Source organism: Periplaneta americana, chromosome 3, assembly GCF_040183065.1.
Source record: "Periplaneta americana isolate PAMFEO1 chromosome 3, P.americana_PAMFEO1_priV1, whole genome shotgun sequence".
Classification (NCBI taxonomy): Eukaryota; Metazoa; Arthropoda; class Insecta; order Blattodea; family Blattidae; genus Periplaneta; species Periplaneta americana.
The window spans coordinates 115,193,499-115,215,448 of NC_091119.1; the positions used below are offsets into that span (position 1 = coordinate 115,193,499).

At 35.6% G+C, this 21,950-nt stretch overlaps 1 protein-coding gene across 5 annotated transcripts in view; it reads right to left on the bottom strand.

Annotated features, from left to right (window-relative positions):
- The window catches only part of LOC138696403 (putative fibroblast growth factor 1), a 94,066-nt gene that overhangs the window by 32,154 nt on the left and 39,962 nt on the right, over positions 1-21,950 (bottom strand). For 2 of the 5 annotated variants that reach the window (XM_069821318.1, XM_069821320.1), the window contains exons 3-5: positions 19,550-19,719; positions 14,839-14,942; positions 1,924-9,273 (exon numbers count right to left, since the gene is read on the bottom strand). In XM_069821318.1, coding sequence (XP_069677419.1) covers positions 9,082-9,273; positions 14,839-14,942; positions 19,550-19,719 — 466 coding nt within the window. In that variant the 3' untranslated portion in view covers positions 1,924-9,081. Of the gene's footprint in view, positions 1-1,923; positions 9,274-14,838; positions 14,943-19,549; positions 19,720-21,950 lie in introns of those variants that run through there. The other 3 variants (XM_069821323.1, XM_069821319.1, XM_069821322.1) reach the window with 2 other exon arrangements.

Sequence of the window (21,950 nt, forward strand, 5' to 3'; positions counted from 1 at the left end):
AGAGGGGCATTTGGGTGCTATTATTGCTCAAATTAATGAAGTGCAAAAGAGTGACTTTGTAAATTCTTTTAGTATTTTGTCCTATTGTGAGATTGTATAAATAGTGTTTTATTCTTCTCATTACAAGTAGGTATGTAACATTCTTTTCATAATTATTCAATATATATTCATTGTAATAGGAAAAGATCTTTGGGGAAGCCGAGACGTAGATGGGAGGATAATATTAAAATGGATTTGAGGGAGGTGGAATATGATGATAGAGAGTGGATTAATCTTGCACAGGACAGGGACCGATGGCGGGCTTATGTGAGGGCGGCAATGAACCTGCGGGTGCCATAAAAGTCATTTGTAAGTAAGTAAGGAAGTATATTATTCATTGTAATATAAAGAGAAAAATGTATAAAAGCATTTCGTCGTATTGTTTAATTCACCTTCTGTTTCATGTACAGACATATGCACGAAAATATTATCTTGAGGGACTTTACCCCCAGAAATAGATCAATTATCCTAGATATGACCTTGGTTAGAGTGAATAGAAAAAGCTTCATCATAGCAATAGAGCAAATATCGTAAATGATAATTATAATAATTTATATCTGGCATGAATAGGAACATTATCCTAGGATGCTGGGTAACTTTCGGTGCTGACCCTGGACTCATTTCACCGGCATTATCACCTTCATCTCATTCAAATGCTAAATAACCCAAGATGTTGATGAAGCGTCGTAAAATAACCTACTAAAAAAATTACCCCAGGAATGAGACCAGTATTCTATATTATATGATCATCATCCCGCATGGATAGGGACTTCACCCCAACAATATAGCAACTATCCTAATTAAAATCATTCCTATCCCCGTGGATTCATTCATTCATTTAGTGTTCTGCCTATGGGCAGGTCTTTCACAGCAAACCCTGCATACTCCGTTATTTCCTATTTTATACCTTTGTCTTAGTCTTCGCATATGGTCCATATATCAATGTCGTCTATCATCTGATATCTTCTTCTACCCTGAACTCTTCTCTCGTTCACCATTCCTTCAAGTGCATCCTTCAGTAGGCAGTTTCTTCTCAGCCAGTGACCCAACCAATTCCTTTTCCTCTTCTTGATCAGTTTCAGCATCATTCTTTCTTCACCCACTCTTTTCAACACAGCTTCATTTCTTTTCTGTCTGTCCATTTCACACATTCCATTCTTCTCCATATCCACATTTCAAATGATTCTATTCGCTTCTCTTTACTTCGTCGTAATGTCCATGGATAGGAACTTTATCTCAGTGTTGGAGGATATTATACTAAATATGATTTTTATCTCGAATGAAAAGGACATTTACTCAGAAATAGAACAAATATAAATTTGATCATTTCCTCCTTGGAGAGGGATTGTATAGCAGCAGTGGAGCAAATATCCTAAATGTGAGCCATTGTCTCACAAGGATAGGAACTATATTCCAACAATAGAGCAAATATCCTACATAATCTGAATTGTACCCTGCATGAGTAGGAACCTTATCCTAGGAATGAAACAAAAATATTCTAAATATGATTATTGTCTGGCATGAATGGTAACTTTATCCTAATAATGGAACAAATATACTGAATATGATTTTTATCTTTTATTAGTAAGTGCCTTAATCCACGGATGGAGCAGATATATTAAATATATTCCTTATCTCGCATGAATATCTAGGCTACTTTACCCCAGGAATTTAAGCAATATCCTAAATATGATAATAAAATTATTATTATACATGAATAGGAACTTTACACCTGCGATGGAGTAGGCCTACTGTGTTTTAAAGATGACGGAAAACTGATTCTTAACTATTACAGAAGTGAGTTATGTTGAGAGGGAATTTGCAAAACCTGATACTGTATAAAATAACATGTGAATAGGAAGAAGGTAAAATAAGACACATCTATATAAGAATTCATTTTATATGAGAACACGTTAACACTGTGCATATACAGGAATGAGTCAGTGAATTAAATGCTAGGCAACAGCACATCGTAACTGTTGCCTTCACAATACTGTAGTACATTGCAAAGCTAATCACATCGTGATGAGTGGATACAACTTAATTCCTTGAGAAGCATGGTTCTGTAATTTACTCAAATAAATAAATATCAACAAACAAGAATTTACAGACAGCATAAGAATAAACATTTAAAAAATATGTTTTGAAATTGCTAAGGAAATGGGGAATAGAAACAGTATAATCCCCTCACTAATTTCAACCATTGGGATACTTGCAAACATCTATGTATAATAATCAGACAATTTGTTATCATTGGACTAGATGATACCCCCAAATGAAGAAATATGTTATAATTGATACCTGTCATATAATGAGAAGCTTTCTCAGCAAATAAATAATGAACAGCCATACTTGATGAAATTGTATCCATACTCTGTACGTAATTAGCCATTGATAATCATTGAGTAAAGCTAATAAAATATAATACACTATAAAGGATAATAAATTGAAACCTTTCTGAAGTGGCCACTGAACATATGTACAATTGAAGTTGCTTTTCACAACATTCTGCCGAAAAAAATGAAGGGATATTTTTATCGAAAATTTAAACATTCTAAATGAAAACTGAGCGTATCATACACAATAAGAACAATGAATATAAATGCATAAAATTTAATAATTTGTAACATGTCACGACGTTCTAATATTTTTTCAACAGGAACGACTAGATTAAGCTGTCGTATTTTGCTTACATCAGATCTTTTTCCAACTTATATTGATACCCCACTGAATTCTAAGTTTGCCTTATTATTTTCTGTGCTGTTTTCGCTTTATCTTGACCGGTGATATTTTTCAGCATCTACCATCTGTCTTTATTGATGTCAACTACCACATTCATTTTTCTCACAGTTAATTGAATACGAATTTCTTACCAGTGTTATGTGTCGAGCTTTCGGTCATCAAACAATATGTTACTGATTTCTTGAAAGCATTTAAAGTTTAAAGACATTAGCCTTTATGGTTGCCAATTCTGTTGGATGTTATACATATCGTCGTCGTCATCATCATATCACCACCATCATATCATCGTCGTCGTCGTCGTCGTCGTCGTCGTCATCATCATCATCATCATCATCATCATCATCATCATCATCATCATCATCATCATCATCATCATCATCATCATCATCATCAAGACCAATTCATAGAACATTTTTTGCATTTATGATCTTTAAAACTGGTCTCTTCAATGTTTCTTCAGAAGTTCTGCAAATTTTTCCTTAAGTTTGTATTCAAAAAGCAGACTACTTTGGGGATATGCTACTCATCCTATCTGTTAAGATGTTCTAACTAATTTTATTCTATCGGCGTATTCTTTAGTTGTTTCTAGCATTTGTAGTTCCCTTTGCATATTTTCCATTCAATAAGGATGTAGGTCTCTATTTATTTGTCTATGATATAGGCCTCCGATGTAGCTCAGGCAGTAGGCGCATTCACCTACACAAATGATTCAGTAGTTGATACAGCATCGTTAAATAAGCAGTTAAAAAGGGTGTACCCTGCCTGCCACTGTGTATAAATCGTATCTCACAATTAACTGTTTCAATTAATCTGGCTTGGATTTTTGTTATTCAGTTTTCATATTCGCAGAAAAGTACGCAAATAGACATTATCTTGTAAAAATTTGAATTTCTTTTGCGTACAAATGCGTAAAATGCGTAAAAATGCTAGTCTCACTACAAGACTTATGAGTGTAACCAATGGGTGTAACCAATCCAGGAGACACTCCTATTACCCAAAAGCAAAAGAAAAGCTCTTTCAAAAACAGTAGCGGAAAGGGAACTTGTGGATCTAATGCGATGTCGTTCATGATGGTGATTTAGTGATTAGACATGTTTCTGTTTTTAATAGATGTTTTAGATAACAAATGCCTGTTACGCTTGTGGTTGCAATTTGCTTTGCTGAAGCAATACTGGGTGTTCATTTCAAAGTGTGTCATGACGTCACTGTTGATGAGTCAGCGATTTGAAGTGAGTTTCAGCTTTTGTGTCAGAGAAGTTGCCTATTAATCAAGGCGTTCAATCTGAACTTGAGAACGTGTACGGTATAACTTTAACGTCGTAGCAACAGATGGCAGTCTGTATGGTCTGTGTGCCACCATAATCTCTTTCGAACTGTGTTTTGCGCGGCCAAGTCGTACGCAGAGTATTTGTTATCATCGGTTGCGTACGGCAATATTCCACAATACAAATCAAATGCTCCGTGTCCATCTTGACCGTCGAAGTTAATGTCAACAAATATGTAAGTAATCGTCTTAACCCTCTCCCCATATCCCGACAGTAAGAAAAAACTCACCTCAGTACATGTTTCGAAACAGTTCACATTCCTGCCACTACCGCTATTACCGTACGTATCGGTAAGTACTCTTCTGAATGAACACCGTACTTGCTAGGCAACTTCTCTAGCAGATAAGTAATACACATCTGCGAAAATGTAGGAAGATTGAATTATCTAGGCTCATCGACTGCCAAGTGATGGCATACAGCGAGCCATGACACACTTTGAACTGAACACTCAGTAGTTTCCTGTACAAACATTTTTATGATTTCTGTTCGATTATGTGCTTGGAAATGAATCGCATTGAAAAGCATTTTTGTTGATGAATTTTAAACTCGTGTCAAGCTATTGAAGATGCATAAAACCAATATAAGTAGAAACTGTTATAAGTTACGTAGTTCATGATCACAATTTCAATCTTCCATTCGTAATGGCCACTTAGGTTTAGCTACCATGCTGTGCCAAGAGTGGCATAGTTCGTTCATTTCTATTACAGAAGAGCGAGCCCTCAATCTAAGATCATCTCTGCTTCTAACATTCTAATGACTTATTAATTAATTAAAATTAATTTCTAAGTTTTGTCATATAAATACTACAGTAACATCTGCTATAATATTTCTCCACACATGCAAAAAGTATCTGTTCTATTTATTAGAATCGATTTACTTACTACCTAGGTACGTTATTAGAAACTTTAAAAATGTCTTCTTTTCAACCACTACAGTCCTACTCGTAGTTTGACTTATAATTGCTTTATCAAGATGCAATAACCTTTCTCCTTTCTTTACTTTCATAGAGAGCTGCTTAACTGCCTCTGATTCTCGCCGATATGTTTTGAACAGTGTCACAAAACTGCTGAATATAAATAATTTGCACCTGAGAACAACGGCTGAAGGGCCCATTTACACAAACATACAGTCCTATCGCATGTGAAACCACGTAATCTCTTACCAGCAAATAATTGTCACGGACTGCTTTAGATGGATGTGTGTGCTAAGGTGAGGATTTTTGAAGTAATGAATTCATGGTGGGAAACGCATTCTTCGGTTTTGTAGTTAAAAGATGCGCCTGCAGGTATGCATTCCTTCTTGTATCTTTGTAGGTTGTATTGCCGCATTGAGTTAGTGCTGGTTAGTTCATCGCCATTGCTTTGGAATGCTGCGGATGTCATAGTACACTACTGTAGATGTTATAACTCCATCATAGAAGTCAAGAGTGCGCTGCAGACAAACCACAAAAACTGAGCGTAACTTGAAATGGAAAGTAAAATATAGTTTGTGTTCAGATCATGCAGTGGCAAACTTCAACTTCAGGGGAGTCTGTACATCGAATTTTGACAAAAAAAATGAAATTTTGGTTTTTATCGTTTTTCGGTAGTTTAATATGTGTAAAAAATGTTAAATGTTATGTTTTATTTAACGACGCTCGCAACTGCAGAGGTTATATCAGCGTTGCCAGATGTGCCGGAATTTTGTCCCGCAGGAGTTCTTTTACATGCCAGTAAATTTACTGACATGAGCCTGTCGCATTTAAGCACACTTAAATGCCATTGACCTGGCCCGGGATCGAACCCGCAACCGTGGGCATAGAAGGCCAGCGCTATACCAACTTGCCAACCAGGTCGACTATATGTGTAAAATGACAACATAATTGTATTTCTTTCAATTGTCAGCTTTTACCCCTATCTTCAGCAAAAATATTGTGGTAATTCTTAATGCAAAAAATGTTATGAATGAAAAATGTTTTCTTGCCAACTGCTCAGTGGAATTTTAAATTTATTTAGCCGGTTGTAAACATAAAAGTACTGTATGTTATATATGCCTATTTTTCTACATTTGTATATTTTATCACTTCTGAGAAAAGTGCACCAAAAATTGAGGAATTTAACATTGCAAGACGTGGAAACTTTGACACCATTTTTCTGCACTTTCTTATTTTTTGTGACATTGGTACACTTTTTTCAGAAAGTATTGTACTCAGAAAGCTGAAATTAATATACAATATCAATGTAATGGCATTTTACACAGTAGGTTAAAAAAATTAAGTTTATTTCTATCTTCAGCAAAAATAAAAAAAAATTGCAATCATTCTTAATGCAAAAAAAAAAAAAAGAATTTTTTTTTGCCAACCGCTCAGTGGAATTTTAAATTTATTTAACCAGTTGTATACATAAAGGTATGTTACATTCATTTAGTGTTCTGCCCCAGGGCAGGTCTTTCACTGCAAACCCAGCACTATCCAATTTCCTATTTTCTGCCTTCCTCTTCATTTCCTCATATGATCCGTATATCTTAATGTCATCTATCATCTTCTTCTACCCCAAACTCTTCTCTCATTCACCATTCCTTCTAGTGCATCCTTCAGTAGGCAGTTCCTTCTCAGCCAGTGACCAACCAAATCCTTTTCCCCTTCCTGATCAGTTTCAGCATCATTCTTGCTTCACCCACTCTTTCCAACACAGCTTCATTTCTTATTCTGTCTGTCCACTTCACACGTTCCATTCTTCTCTATATCCATATTTCAAATGCTTCTATTTGCTTGTCTTCACTTCGTCGTAATGTCCATGTTTCTGCCCCATACAATGCCACACTTCATACAGAGCACTTCACTAGTCTCTTCCTTAGTTCTTTCTCCAGAGGTCCGCAGAAGATGCTTCTTTTTCTATTAAAAGCTTCCTTTGCCATTGCTATTCTTCTTGCTTATAGTACACCCCAAGTATTTGAAGCTGTCCACTTGCTCTACTGCCTCATTTAGAATTCCCAAGTTTATCTTCTGTATTTTTCTTCCTATGACCATGGTCTTCGTCTTATTTGCTATTTTTTCTACATTTCTATCTTTTATAACTTCTGAGAAAAGTGTACCCAAAATTGAGGAATTTAACATTGTAATATATAGAAGTACAGACTCCCCTTAAGTGAACACACGCTTCAATGTCAAGCAAAGTTAAACCCACGACGTCGCGAGTTGTAATTGGCTTCAAACGGAAAACCAAATTAGTATGACACTTCAGCGAGATTAAGAATTATATACATTATCTTGAACATCTGAATAGCGCAATGCAGGTGCATGGTTTAAGACGCAAGGCAAAGGTTAAACAGCGATCAAATTCATGACAGATTACACTCAAATTGACGGAAATGTCTCCCACTTCAACTTAATCTCACTAATACTAATACGTTATGTTTGTGTAAATGGATCCAAACGGACAATATCTAGAATGGTTAGGCATGGACTTGGTACACTACTTACTGCACAACCTGGTGCAGTTGCTGCATATCTCTCACAAGCAATTTGACTTTACATCCATCCAAATAGATCTTTAGTTCATCTTCAGTGCACACGCATTTCTTCGCAACATTGTGTGTGTATGTGTGAACGAATGAATGGGTTATTGAATCAGTTTATAAACGAATAGGAGAATGAGTGAGCTATTCAGAGACTTGAGTTTGAATGAATCAGTGAATGAGTGAGCGAGGAAGTGGTTGAAAGACAGAGGGAGTAGTAGTAAGCGAAAAAAAGTGAAGGAGTGAACGACTCAATAATTGAATATGGTTGAATGGGTGAGTGGATCGGTCAAGCAGCCAATCAGTCAATGAGCGAATAAAAATATGAAATAATCTGTTCATGGCTAGGTGTGGGCGAATAATTGAATTAATGAGTGAGAAAGTGAATAAATGAGATAAGGAGAGCTGAGTGATAAATTGAAAGAATGAGTTCGAGAGTAAGTGGAGGAGTGAATGAATTAATGTTGAGTTGAGTAGGCAGGTGAAAGAATGAATGAACGATTGATTGAGTGAGTGAGTGAGTGAGTGAGTGAGTGAGTGAGTGAGTAAGCAAGTGAATTATTGAGAATATGAATGAGTGAATTAGTTACAAAATGAGTGAATTAGTGAATCAGTGAATGAATAGGTTGTTGAACGTGTCAGTGATTGGATATGAATGGATAAGTGGATGAGGGATGTAGAAATTGTGTGAGTCAGTCAGTAAGCGAAAATTTTAATGAATGAAAGTATAAGTGTGAGTGAATAAATGATTAAGTGATAGATTGAGTCAGTGAATTAGTGACTGAGAAGACGAGTTAGTGAGTGAAGGAACGGATTATTGAATGACTGAATAAGTTAGTGAATGAGAAAGTGAGTCAGTCATTCAGTAAAGGAATAAGTGGAGTACTAATTTAGTGAGTGAGAAAGTGAGTCAGTCATTCAGTAAAGGAATAAGTGGAGTACTAAGTTAGTGAGTGAGAAAGTGAGTCAGTCATTCAGTAAAGGAATAAGTGGAGTACTAAGTTAATGAATAAGAAAGTGAGTAAGTCATTCAGTAAACGAATAAGTAGATTACTGACTGAGTGAATGAGTGAGTGAGTCAGTCATTCAGTAAACAAATAAGTAGATTACTGGCTGAGTGAGTGAGTGAGCAAGTGAGAAAGTGAGTAAGTCATTCAGTAAACGAATAAGTAGATTACTGAGTGAGTGAGTGAATGAATGAGTAAATCAATTAGTCATTCAGTAAACAAATAAATATAATACTGAACATGTCTGTGATTAAATGTGAGTGAATAAGTGAATGAGTGACTGAATGAGGAATGAGTGAGTAAGCAAGAAAAAAACGTGAATAAATGAATGTGTGGGTGAATGAGGAATTGAGTTAGAGAGTGAGAGGCTGAGTATGTGCAGAAGTAAGAGTGACTGAGTGACAGAGTAAAATGTTTGAGTCAGTTAATCCGCACTGCAGAGTGATTCACGAGCTGACGTCCCCCGTCAAGTGTCACAGCGCAAGGCGCCTCGGCAGGAACTGGATTGCTTTTTGGCCCCACTTTGTTTTCGATCCACGCTTCGGTTTTCCTGACTTCTTAATGCCAACATACCAGCCTAAGTGGGCATACTTTCTGGACAAGTATGTGTTGTAGTAACCGAAAAGGGAAGCCACAAAAACAGTACCTTCTTCATTGACATCCACCTGCAACACAAGAACCTCATAAAATCTGTTCCTACATGGGATGGGCCTTGCAAAAATAGAGCCAGCCAAAGATAATCTGTGACGTCTGCTGAACATTTGGGACTAAAACATGTGCAAATCATAAGCAATCAACTTCTGCTGTTGCATGTGTTCCCATTTCCATAGCAATTCTATCTTACTGCCCAGAGGTGTGGCAGGGATGATTCTTATGTGTTGCCATATGCTAGCTAACGCATACTGGAGTGAAGCAGTAGTTCATTATTTCTTTCTGGGAGATGTTTTCGAATATATTTTTTTCCACTATAATATCAACTCGCCTAATAACAATGAAAGGAGCTATAAAAATCTTTGCACTGCGATCTAGAAAACATATTGCATTAAATAATAATAATAATAATAATAATAATAATAATAATAATAATAATAATAATAATAATAATAATAATAATAATAATAATAATAATAATAATAATACTTACTTACTTACCTACTTACTTACTTACTTACTTATTGGCTTTTAAGGAACCCGGACGTTCATTGCCGCTCTCACATAAGCCCGCCATTGGTCCCTACTCTGAGCAAGATTAATCCAGTCTCTACAACCATATCCCACCTCCCTCAAATCCATTTTAATATTATCTTTCCATCTACGTCTCAGCCTCCCTAAAGGTCTTTTTCCCTCTGGTCTCCCAACTAACACTCTATATACATTTCTGGATTCGCCCATACGTGCTATATGCCCTGCCCATGTCAAACGTCTGAATTTAATGTTCCTAATTATGTCAGGTGAAGAATACAATGCGTGCAGTTCTGTGTTGTGTAACTTTCTCCATTCTCCTGTAACTTCATCTCTCTTAGCCCCAAATATTTTCCTAAGCACCTTATTCTCAAACACCCTTTACCTATGTTCCTCTCTCAAAGTGAGAGTCCAAGTTTCACAACCATAAAGAACAACGGTAATATAAATAATAATAATAATAATAATAATAATAATAATAATAATAATACGATTAAAATAGCAAAACAATACTTTAAATGTATACAAAATATTAAAAAACTCGCCAAAATTTTGATTGCATCTACTTATACTTGAGTCCAATTCGCCGATTCTACAGGTGAGTGACAGATTCTTAGAGTTCTGGTTGTTTCTAAAGTTTCTTAATTTTTTTTACTCATATGAAGGCAACACTATACTCAAATGGCTAACTTCCATGTTTTTAAAGCCAAATTCATAAACATTTTATCATTGGTGTATCTGGTTAATAATAACACATGTACAAATTTTCATCCCTCTATGATAAGTGGTTTGTATTTTAAATATTTTATTAAAATATAGAATCGTTTTATACAAAAAGTCCTTTGTGCCACAATTTATTTATTTTTAACTGATATTCACTTATATGATTCTTCATATAAGTTTTTATCCTATGTATATAAGGATCCATATAGGCTACGTGAATATCAGTTAAGAATAATGTAAATTGTGGTGCAAGGAACTTTTTGTATAAAACGATTCTATATTTTAATAAAATATTTAAAATACAAACCACTTCTCATAGGCGGATGAAATTTGGTACATTTGTCATTATTAACTAGATATACTAGTGATCAAAAGTTATTACTGTATCTAGCTTCATAAGTATGGTAGTTATTGATTTCACTATTATGAACCCTTAAAAATATGGAACTTGGAAATTTCAGTATAGTGCCACCTTAAGGAAAGGAATGATAATTTTTTTAGACTTTGAGTTTTTTTTTTTTTTTTTGTAGATATGCGTGTTTTCTCTGTCGAGTTGAAAACGATCGTCTGCTAACACACTAGTGCCAAGAATTCTCAAAGTTAATATTACATTTTTTTACTAGTGACGAAGCTTCTCACAGTCCTATGACATGTAACCCTCATTGAAACGAGTAGATCAGTTCATCTCGAAATTCAGTAGATGAATATTCAAAGCAGTTCATTTTCAAGCATATCATGTTAAAATATTGCCCTTAATGTTTAAGGAAGGCATGGCGGTATTCTGTGCTAAAGCCTTTCATACTCAACAATAAAAGAAATTAAGTTGGTTAATATCCAAAAATCTGTTAGTCAGTTGACCAACTATCATAGCAATGATGTCATAAAATATTCGACGGTAAGATGATGCCATATGGTATCCTACTCTTTACCTATCGGTCTCTGTGAAGAGCTTGGAGTTTGCTGTTGTTCTTGGTAGAATTCCATCTCATATCAAATCGCCTATCAAAATTTTCACGCAAGGTACTGAAATTATTTTTAATCACATGTTTTGTTTAGACGAACATTTCTTTCTGTAAAGCATTGAACAAAGAATTTAATTTTGGCATCGTAGCTGGAAGGGCTGAAACTAAGATCTGAATAAAAGCTTAAAAACTGCAAGCTCTTGGTTACTATCCCATACGTCATCATCTTTCATCATTATCTTAAAGAGAGTGTGACGAGATAGTTTTCAGGCCGAAAATTACAAGCTCTATTTTGTGATAAACATTGCTAGAAGGAGCATTTTTATTTCATTATCTAAAGGTTTTGTTTCACTTCGTAAAGCTACAGACAATCCCGCCACTGTCTGAGAATGATGTTTACATTGTTTTGCATGATAGGTTGTCCAAATTGGGACTTACTGAGAGAGGAAGCAAAACTTATGAAGTTTCTATATATTTCAATAGAAAAATCATTTTGCTGTTTATGTGAGTATGAAATCCCGGACATCTTATTCGGTGATTCCGTTTTACTCCACATCTTATCTGGACAGATAACCTGTTGTAAATATATGGTTTATTGATTATGTTACCATCGAAGCCCGAAATTCGTCAAAACAAGTTTCAACTAGTAAGTTTAAATCATATTAATAAGAAATAATACACTGCAATTTAGACCACTGCATAGGCATAGTAAAAATATGTAAGAATTGTGTCTTGTAAATACTAGTTTAAGCAAAAAAAAAGCGTATATGCAAAGCGAGTTTTCGTAAGGTCTAGAATCAGTGACAAGTTAGGTTTGGTTTGTTTAGGCTTTTATCAAACAAAAACCTAAACAAACCAAACCTAACCTGTTACTGATTTTAGACATTATGAAAACTCAAACTCGCTTTCTATCTATGTACATTTTTTAAACTAGTTTTTATTAGTTGAAACTAGTTTTGACGAATTTCGGGGTTTTAACGGTAACTTACTTACTTACAAATGGCTTTTAAGGCACCCGAAGGTTCATTGCCACCCTTACATAAGCCTGCCATCGGTCCCTATCCTGTGCAAGATTAATCCCATCTATGTCTCAGTCGACCTGCTTAAATGCGACAGGCTCATGTCAGTAGATTTACTGGCATGTAAAGGAACTCCTGCAGGACAAAATTCCGGCACATCCGGCAACGCTGATATAACCTCTGCAGTTGCGAGCGTCGTTAAATAAAACATAACATTTCTACGTCTCAGCCTCCCTAAAGGTCTTTTTCCCTCTGGTCTCCCAACTAACACTCTATATGCATTTGTGGATTCGCCCATACATGCTACATGCCCTGTCCATCTCAAATGTCTGGATTTAGTATTCCTAATGATGTCAGGTGAAGAATACAATGTGTGCAGTTCTGTGTTGTGTAACTTTCTCCATTCTCCTGTAACTTCATCCCTCTTAGCCCCAAATATTTTCCTAAAAACCTTATTCTCAAACACTCTTAATCTCTGTTCCTCTCTCAAAGTGAGAGTCCAAGTCTCACAACCATACAGAACAACCGGTAATATAACTGTTTTATAAATTCTAACTTTCAGATTTTTTGACAGCAGACTAGATGACAAAAGCTTCTCAACCGGCATTTCCCATATTTATTCTGCGTTTATTTTCCTCCCGAGTGTCATTTATATTTGTTACTGTTGCTCCATTCTCCTGTAACTTTATCCCTCTTAGCCCCAAATATTTTCCTAAAAACCTTATTCTCAAACACTCTTAATCTCTGTTCCTCTCTCAAAGTGAGAGTCCAAGTTTCACAACCATACAGAACAACCGGTAATATAACTGTTTTATAAATTCTAACTTTCAGATTTTTTGACAGCAAACTAGATGACAAATGCAAGAGATAGGACCACCATCCAGTCTGACGGACTGTTACATACCACTGACACAATCCTAGATAAAAGCGACATGATATTTAGTATTTGAAGGCAAATGAAGCTTACCTTCACTGAGCACAATATTACATGCTGCATATACTAGAGATGTTTGTTACTTACCGTCCGTTAGAATAACTCGTATTGCTTGTCTCAGGATAGGAGAATTCTCACCAAACTAGCCACATAAGTTAACAACACTCTTTCATTCACTGTGAAGCTAAAAACGACAATATGGCGTCGTAGATAGACACAGAGCATGCGAAAATCCTTAACATTATCCATATAGCCCCGCTATCTGATTTACCCCTCTGTACCCTATGGGTTTTAAAGGTAACACATAAAACTGTTTGAAGTTTCAACCAACTTTTAAACAGCTAATGGATATGACAATTTTATTTCACATCATAGACAAACCATTACATGCTTAAGCTGCAAGATTTGGAATTTTTACTTTTTTCCTTTTCCATCATAAAGCTCGGCAGACTGTGTCGTTGGAAAGTTGGAAAGAAATGAATGTGAAGACTCCCTAGAGTTTGATTTCCCCATGAATGGTCATTGTAACTTGGTCATAATTCTTATCACAATTAACATAAACGAATGTTACTAATAAAAATTTTTTTTTTTTTTGGTTCTACAGAATATATATCTGTTATGGTAACAATTAATATTAGAGAAAAAAATTCGCTCTGGCGCCGGGGATCGAACTCGGGTCCTTGGTTCTACATACCAAGCACTCTCACCATTGAGCTACACCGAAGTCCAATCCACAGCACCGAATCGAACTCCCTCCTCCAGTGTTTTTCCCTTAGTGGCTTGTATAATGGCAGTTGACCTGAATAAAATGTCAACATACATGTCCAACTTGGAGTCAGGCCACTAAGGGAAAAACACTGGAGGAGAGGAGTTCGATCCGGTGCTGTGGGTTGGACTTCAGCATAGCTCAATGGTGAGAGTGCTTGGTACGTAGAACCAAGGACCCGGGTTCGATCCCCAGCGCCAGAGCGAATTTTTCTCCTCTAATATTAATTGTTACCATAACAGATATATATTCTGTAGGACCAAAAAAAAAAATCTTTAGTAAATTCTTTTAGCAATAGTGCATATTTCTGTACAGATTACTGTGCACTTTACTGTGGAATCCCGGCTATCAAGTCACTCAACTGAGTGCGCTCCTTGTATAATGGCAGTTGACTTGAATAAAATGTCAACATACATGCCCAACTTGAAGTCAGGCCACTAAGGGAAAAACACTGGGGGAGGGGAGTTCGATCCTGTGCTGTGGATTGGACTTCGGCATAGCTCAATGGTGAGAGCGCTTGGTATGCAGAACCAAGGACCCGGGTTCGATCCCCAGCGCCGGAGCGAATTTTTCTCCTCTAATATTAATATTAATATTGAATGTAACTACGTCTGCCTTTACAGGCAGCAGAGTCTTCAACTAACCTCTCCATACAGCCGTCCTTCTCTGTCCATCGCCAAGTACAGTTTGGATTGAACTCCCTGGATTCGAACTTCGTCCATAGATAGAGTGCTGACCTCGAGAAGTGCTGCAATTACAACGGAAATCGGATGAGTGGCAGTTCAATAAGGACAGAGGACATCAAATAAATAGAGAACTAGGAGAAAACCTGTCTTACAAGGCAGCCTTTTACAACATTAGGTCGAATCATCTTTTGAAAATTTGTGCAGAAGTAAACAAAAGAAGTGACCTACAAAAATGTAGCTGAGGTGCAAAAAAAAAATCTAAACATAACGTAAAAATCTATGTAATGATATTATTAATTTTTGATCCTACAGAATTATTATTTACTTACTTATGGCTTTTAAGGAACCCAAAGATTCATTGCTGCCCTCACATAACCCGCCATCGGTCCCGATCCTGAGCAAGATTAATCCAGTCTCTACAATCATATCCTACCTTCGTCAAATCCATTTTAATATTATCCTCCCATCTACGTCTCGGCCTCCCTAAAGGTCTTTTTTCCCTTCGTCTCCCAACTAACACTCTGTATGCATTTCTAGATTTGTCCATACGTGCTACATGCCCTGCCCATCTCAAACGTCTGGATTTAATGTTCCTAATTATGTCAAGTGAAGAATACAATGCATGCAGTTCTACATTGTGTAACTTTCTTCATTCTCCTGTAACTTCATTTCTCTTAGCCCCAAATATTTTCCTAAACATTTATTCTCAAACACCCTTAACCTCTGTTCCTCTCTCAAAGTGAGAGTCCAAGTTTCACAACCATACAGAACAACCGGTAATATAACTGTTTTATAAATCCTAACGTTTAGCTTTTTTGAGAGCAGATTGGATGTCAAAAGCTTCTCTACCGAATAATAACAGGCATTTCCCATATTTATTCTGCATTTAATTTTCTCCCAAGTGCCATTTATATTTGTTACTGTTGCTTCAAGATATTTGAATTTTTTCACCTCTTTGAAGGATAAATTTCCAATATTAATTGTATTTCCATTTCGTACAATATTCTGGTCACGAGACATAATCATATACTTTGTCTTTTCGGGATTTACTTTCAAACCCATCTCTTTTCTTGCTCCAAACAAAATTCGCTAATAGCTGGTCAACAATGATTTTGTTAAATGTAAAATTTCTGCCGTTTCTTATGTAATTTCATCTGCTGATTCCAAAAATGAAGTCAGAATTTTTCCACCACTCACAATTTTTTTGTAATTAAAAAATATTGATTTATTTTTATTGCTATATTCAGTCCTTAACATGCTAATGGAAAGAAAATATTTTAAATATTTCATTTTATAACAATAACGAAGAAGATTTGGAACATATCCTCTTAAACTGCCCTGTCACAAACATCCATAGAACTAATCTAAAATCTGCAATCCCTGTAACCTTGGACAATTCTCTCCAATACATATTGAATACAGCTCATCTTTGGAAGAATGTGGCTGCTGAAATATACAACAAGCATCGTGCTTTTTACCCATCATTTGTAAGAAGGGGAAATTTATAGTGAAACATAGTGGAACACGTGTTATCAGCAAATAGTTGGATACACTACGAAGATAGAATATAATTTTATTGCTTTAACAATGGACCTATAACTTTAGATCGTTGTTGCCTGTGAAGTCAGAATTCATAAAAATAAATTTTATTCCTGATAAGACAGTGAAAGTTAATATTAATTCTCAGTTGAGTTGAAACTTACATTCATGAAACAAGTTTCGTAACCTGTGTTTTCTTTGTCCTTATTTTAAGTGTGGTAAAAGTATCTTATAAAGTGAAACATACCTCGAAATACTGTGTAAATCACATAAAAAATTTTTGTTGAGTTTGTGAGTAGTAAACTTTAAATTTTACTACACTAGTTAAAAGAGCTTACGAGTGTTCTTTTGATTGAAAAATAGATGAGGACAGGAACTGGGCCCTGAAATCTGTTGTGCTCCATGTGATTCTACTAAGTGGTTGGCTAAAATGGTCCTGACATATGCCTTTTCCAGTTCCAATGACATGTCAGGAACCTAAGGATCATTCAACACTGTTACTTTCTAGGAACCACAAATCAGAAGATTACAGAGAACTTGTCAGTGAGCTGATTCAGAACTATAACGTGATGGGATGTCATATCTCTCAAAATAACTTCTTCGATTCTCATCTATTTTTTCTTTCCTCAAAACCTTCGGGTAGTGAGTGATAAACTGGGGAACGTTTTCATCAGGACTTTTCTAAAATCGAAGGGTGCTAACAGGAAAAATGGAGCCCAAATATTGTCAGACTACTGCTGGACACTCAAAAGAGATGTTTCTCAAGCGAAATATAGCCTAAAATCTATTTCACACACATTTTAGGTAAATAAATATGATTTTAGGTAAAATGTTACAAAGTATCAATACTAGAAAAGTCTGAAGTACATTTAATATAATTACTCAAAAACCTTTCGTGATAGAAAAATTTTGAAAACAGATCTGAAATAAGCACGAAAAATGCTGTAAGAATCACCTATTCTTTATCTTTTAACAAAAAATATGTTTAACTTTGTTGACCAGTGAGTTTGTGGATTTTCTCCTAACATATTCACGTCATCTGCATAGACAAGCAGCTGATGTATTCCTTTGCTGTGGTCGTGAATCAGTCCCATTCCGAGGTTTTTTTGGGTTTCGTAACAAGTTGTGTTTTACGGTGATTGGTTGTTAGCCCTTTGCTCAACCCTCAAGCTGTCTACTACTGCTTATTCAATATATTCGCAGCTACCCTCCATATCTGGAGGCCGTCTCCTCTATTTGCAACCTGAGGACGTGCCATGCCTTGGTGATAGGGACCCACAATACTTAATAACGGAGAAAAATTCGCCCTGATGCCGGGGCATAATATATGTCTAACATGGAGCAGGCCAAAAAGGGAAAAAACTAATGCTGTTGATCGATCAAAATATTTAATCTATTAATTATTTGAATTTAATCGATTAATAGATAGATTAATCGAGTTTTGATCGAGTTGAAAAAATGTTTTAATATATACTTAACACACAGTTATTGTTAAATTTAACTTGTGTTCAGTGATAAGCATAAGTATTAAATGTTGTATATCTGTATATATTGTATTGTTATATTACAAAACAACTATTTTTAATTACTTACTAACATATTTATTATGAGACTTATTTTATTGTGTTAATTTCTCCGGGAATTTTTTAGACAAACATAAATAACTAAAAGTATGAAGACTCATCTAGTTAATACTGCTTCATCCATGATTTTAAACATATGAGTGCATTCATATGCTCCGAATTAAGTGTTTCCTGCATCACTAAACACGAAAAAACTTTCTTTCTGTCAAGCACTTCTTCATGATCACTCAATTTAAATCCAAACGTTTCACTGAGTTTACCTCTCAAATTCTCATGTGACATAATGGAGTTTACACTTTTCAGAAACCACAGAAAACCGATTTTTTTTCTTTATCAAACTAAACACACAAACTTCATATACAAACTCAGTACAGAAACTGCAACTGCAAAAGTACAGCGGTCGAAACAGAAGACTGGCCCCTATTGTAATCGAATTACCAGATTTTAGAAAGAGAAGAAGGTAGTTACGCTCTCACTTGCGCACAGTGTAGACATGGCTATTTTATAAGGGATGAGGGGGACGAATCTCAGAAAAGTATGTATCTCATATGCTAGGAAGGTGAGCTGACAACAAGGTGAACGTTTTCTTGGAAAACCATAAAACTTAATAAGGGTTTCGCATTGTGTTTCAACTTTCAATAGAGGTAGACTAGGTCACTGTCCTCATATCTCCATCTCTTTCTGAAGTGTTTGTGCAAAGATTTTCTCTACTCTATCTGGTTTACAGTTAGAAAATAACAGTACTATCACAGTCTAGTATATACAGTCACGAAGCTTGAGTTGTGAGGGTGCTAGGAACAATAGACTGTGCTGGTACTATTTCGCATTGTCTGTAATGAGGCGATATTAGCGATCCTAGTGGTTAGCAACTATCTATGGAAGCATATTTACTACGTATTGAGTTTCGTGACTGTATATACTAGACTGTGATACTATTGTGCTTTTAAGTAAACAATTTCCAAGAGAAAAATATTGTCGGAATTTTTAGTATGAGTTTGTATTAACAAAATAATAATTAATATCAACTACAACCGATTAAATTTAATCGACTCGATTATTGGATTAAATATTTTTTGATCGATTAATCTTACAACAGATATTGATCGATTAGATTAATCGATTAAATCCCACAACACTAGAAAAAACCGAAGGAGAAGAGTTCGAACTGGTACTGTGGATTGAGCCTCGGCGTAGCTCAGTGATAGAGCACCCAGTGCGTAAAATTGAAGGTCCACTGTTTGGTCCCCGGTGCCAGAGAGAATTTTTCTCCGTTATTAATAAATAACGTAGAAAGTTCCGTTCTATATCTTTTAATAACCTTCAAGAGCCAGTTGAATCACACGTTAAGCTGCAGGAAGAACAGGAACAAATATCCAGTCCAGTGGAATGGACAATAATCTTCGCTCACACTATGAATGAAACAACGGATGCTAATACAAAGAAATGAACGCCTTAAACAGCATTTGGCACTGATAAACAACAGCTATGTTAGCATGGAGTGAAACTGTTGTCTGAATACGAGTCTCTATGTCACTTACTATACTCACCAAAGTCATCGAGATCCCGGTCGATGCCCCGTACTCTGCCGTTGGAGAAGATGCCGATGTGGAAGCCGGTGCGGCAGTACAGCTGCATGCGGGCACCGTACACAGGGTTACCAGGCCTGGATGGCCAATACAGCGGCGCCCCCGAGGACCCGGGCGTCGTGCACACACAGCTGGAAGTGAAGCAAACAACTGAAGATTGTAAAGCTCTTCATATTGTTTGACTAATAGAATAAACTACGCGCCCTGATTACTTACATTGTGAACAGGGCTTCGCGTCATCCATTTAATTTATGCCTTCAATATTACTGCGCTTGGAGATGTTATAATCGATATAATCGTCATGACCTTCCTTATTTCGATCTTGACTCGTACGGAAATCCGTTTAGAATTCTCTGGCCAGAATTCTGGATGGAATCCCGTCATGCGGACAGAGGCGATACGGCCAAGTGGGCGATGCTCTATTTAAAATAATGCAAATAATAAAAATCCGAATGCGCTGAACGGAGCCGTTCCGTAAAGTGAGCGCCTACCTTTACAGTGCACTTATTGTTACTTAGTTACGATTACAGTATAGTTTTGCGGAGGTTTTGGAATAATATTGCTCTAAATTTTCAGTACGAAATATATTATATTTGAAATTTTAAAAATATGATCGTACAAAAAAAGTTGCAGCCTACAATACACGTTTGTAAAGTACCTTTTTTTTTATATACAAAATCTCGGAAATTTAAAAACTCGCTCTGCTCGTTTTTCAAACTTTTCCTCGATTTTGTAGAAACCACTTTCCAACCTTGTAACGTAATATACTATGTTAAGGAAAGCCTTTAAAAACAGACTATTTTAAAAAATTTGTGATGATATGAGTAGCGAGCCTCTATTGCATTCTGAATTCGTAAATAAGATCAACGAAGATCATGTTTCATTCCTTGCTGATGGGTTGTGGCTAATTACATTGGCACATCTTTCAGACATCTTAAAAAAAAAAAAAAACTCTCTGTCTTCAAGGTATTCTTTGATTGTCTTGAATGCTCATGGCAAAACAAAGGAGTTTGAAAGGAAACTTAGTTTGTGGGTCAGTTGTGTAAAAGAGAGAAAATTTACACCATTTCCAACCCTAGAGTCTTTCTTAGTGGAAAATTATCTCAGCGTTGAAAAAGAATTATGCCATGACATATTATGTTCCCATCTCGAAACTCTGTGTGAATTCACAATTTGACAATTATTTTCTAACTAATATATATGATCACTTGTAATGGATTCGCGATCCTTTACACTGTGATATTGAAAATAACAAACTTTCATTGAATGAAAGAGAGCAATTAATTGAAGTCTCGAATAACACCGAACTTAAAATGAAATTCGAAGCAGAAGGTACGTTCAATTTCTGGACGTCATCTCCAGTGAAAAGAGAGTACAGTGAACTATCCAAAGGTGCTTTAAAATATTATAGTTCAGTTTGCTTCTACGTATCCATGTGAGAAAGAATTTTCATCACTAACTGAAACAAAACGAAGTATAAAAATCGACTTGATGTAGATGCTGATCTCAGTCTTACGCTCAACAGCAACATCCGAATATTGAACAAATGTGCAAGGGTCAGCGGGCTCATCCATCTCATTAATGTAAGTACCAATTACGTTTATTATAAATTTTTCACTTAAGGTAGAGATTATGCAAATTCTATTCTAAAAATAGATAGCCTCCAATACTATTAACAATTCATATTAATTTATACTAGTATTAATATAAAATGAAGGGAATTGTAATAATTAATCCAGTTTAAAAAACGAAGATATATTAACTGATTAACATAATTATAACTAAAAAAACCATGATAAAATAGTTTTCGAACGAGACAAGAGTAAGGTGGTCCGCAGAACATTTTTATTTACAAACGTGGTCCCACCTTGAAAAAAGTTTGAGAAATGCTGATCAAATCTTATGTGTTCCATCCATCTAATCTAATCAATTCATTCCTTCTAATCTCATATATCATCCATCTAATTTAATACATTTCTTACATCACCATATTCTCCATTTTCTCCCTATTTTCTTCTCTATTGTTCCTCTTTTTTTCTCCTCCATTTTCCCCTTTATTAAACATAACTCCTTTTATATTTTCTATCTATTTTCTCCTCTAATTTCACTCTATTTTCCGATTACTTTCTCCTCTATTTTTCTCTCTAATTTATCCTTTATATTCCCTATATGTTCTCCTAAATGTTTCCTCAATTTTCTCCCGTATTTTTCCTCTATTTTCCTCTACATTATCCTCAAATTTCTCCTCTATTTTTCCTACATTTATCCTCTATTATTCCTCTATTTCTTACCCTATTTTGCCTCCATTTCCTACTGTATAATCTATCTATTTTTCCTCCACTTTATCCGTTATTTCCCTTCC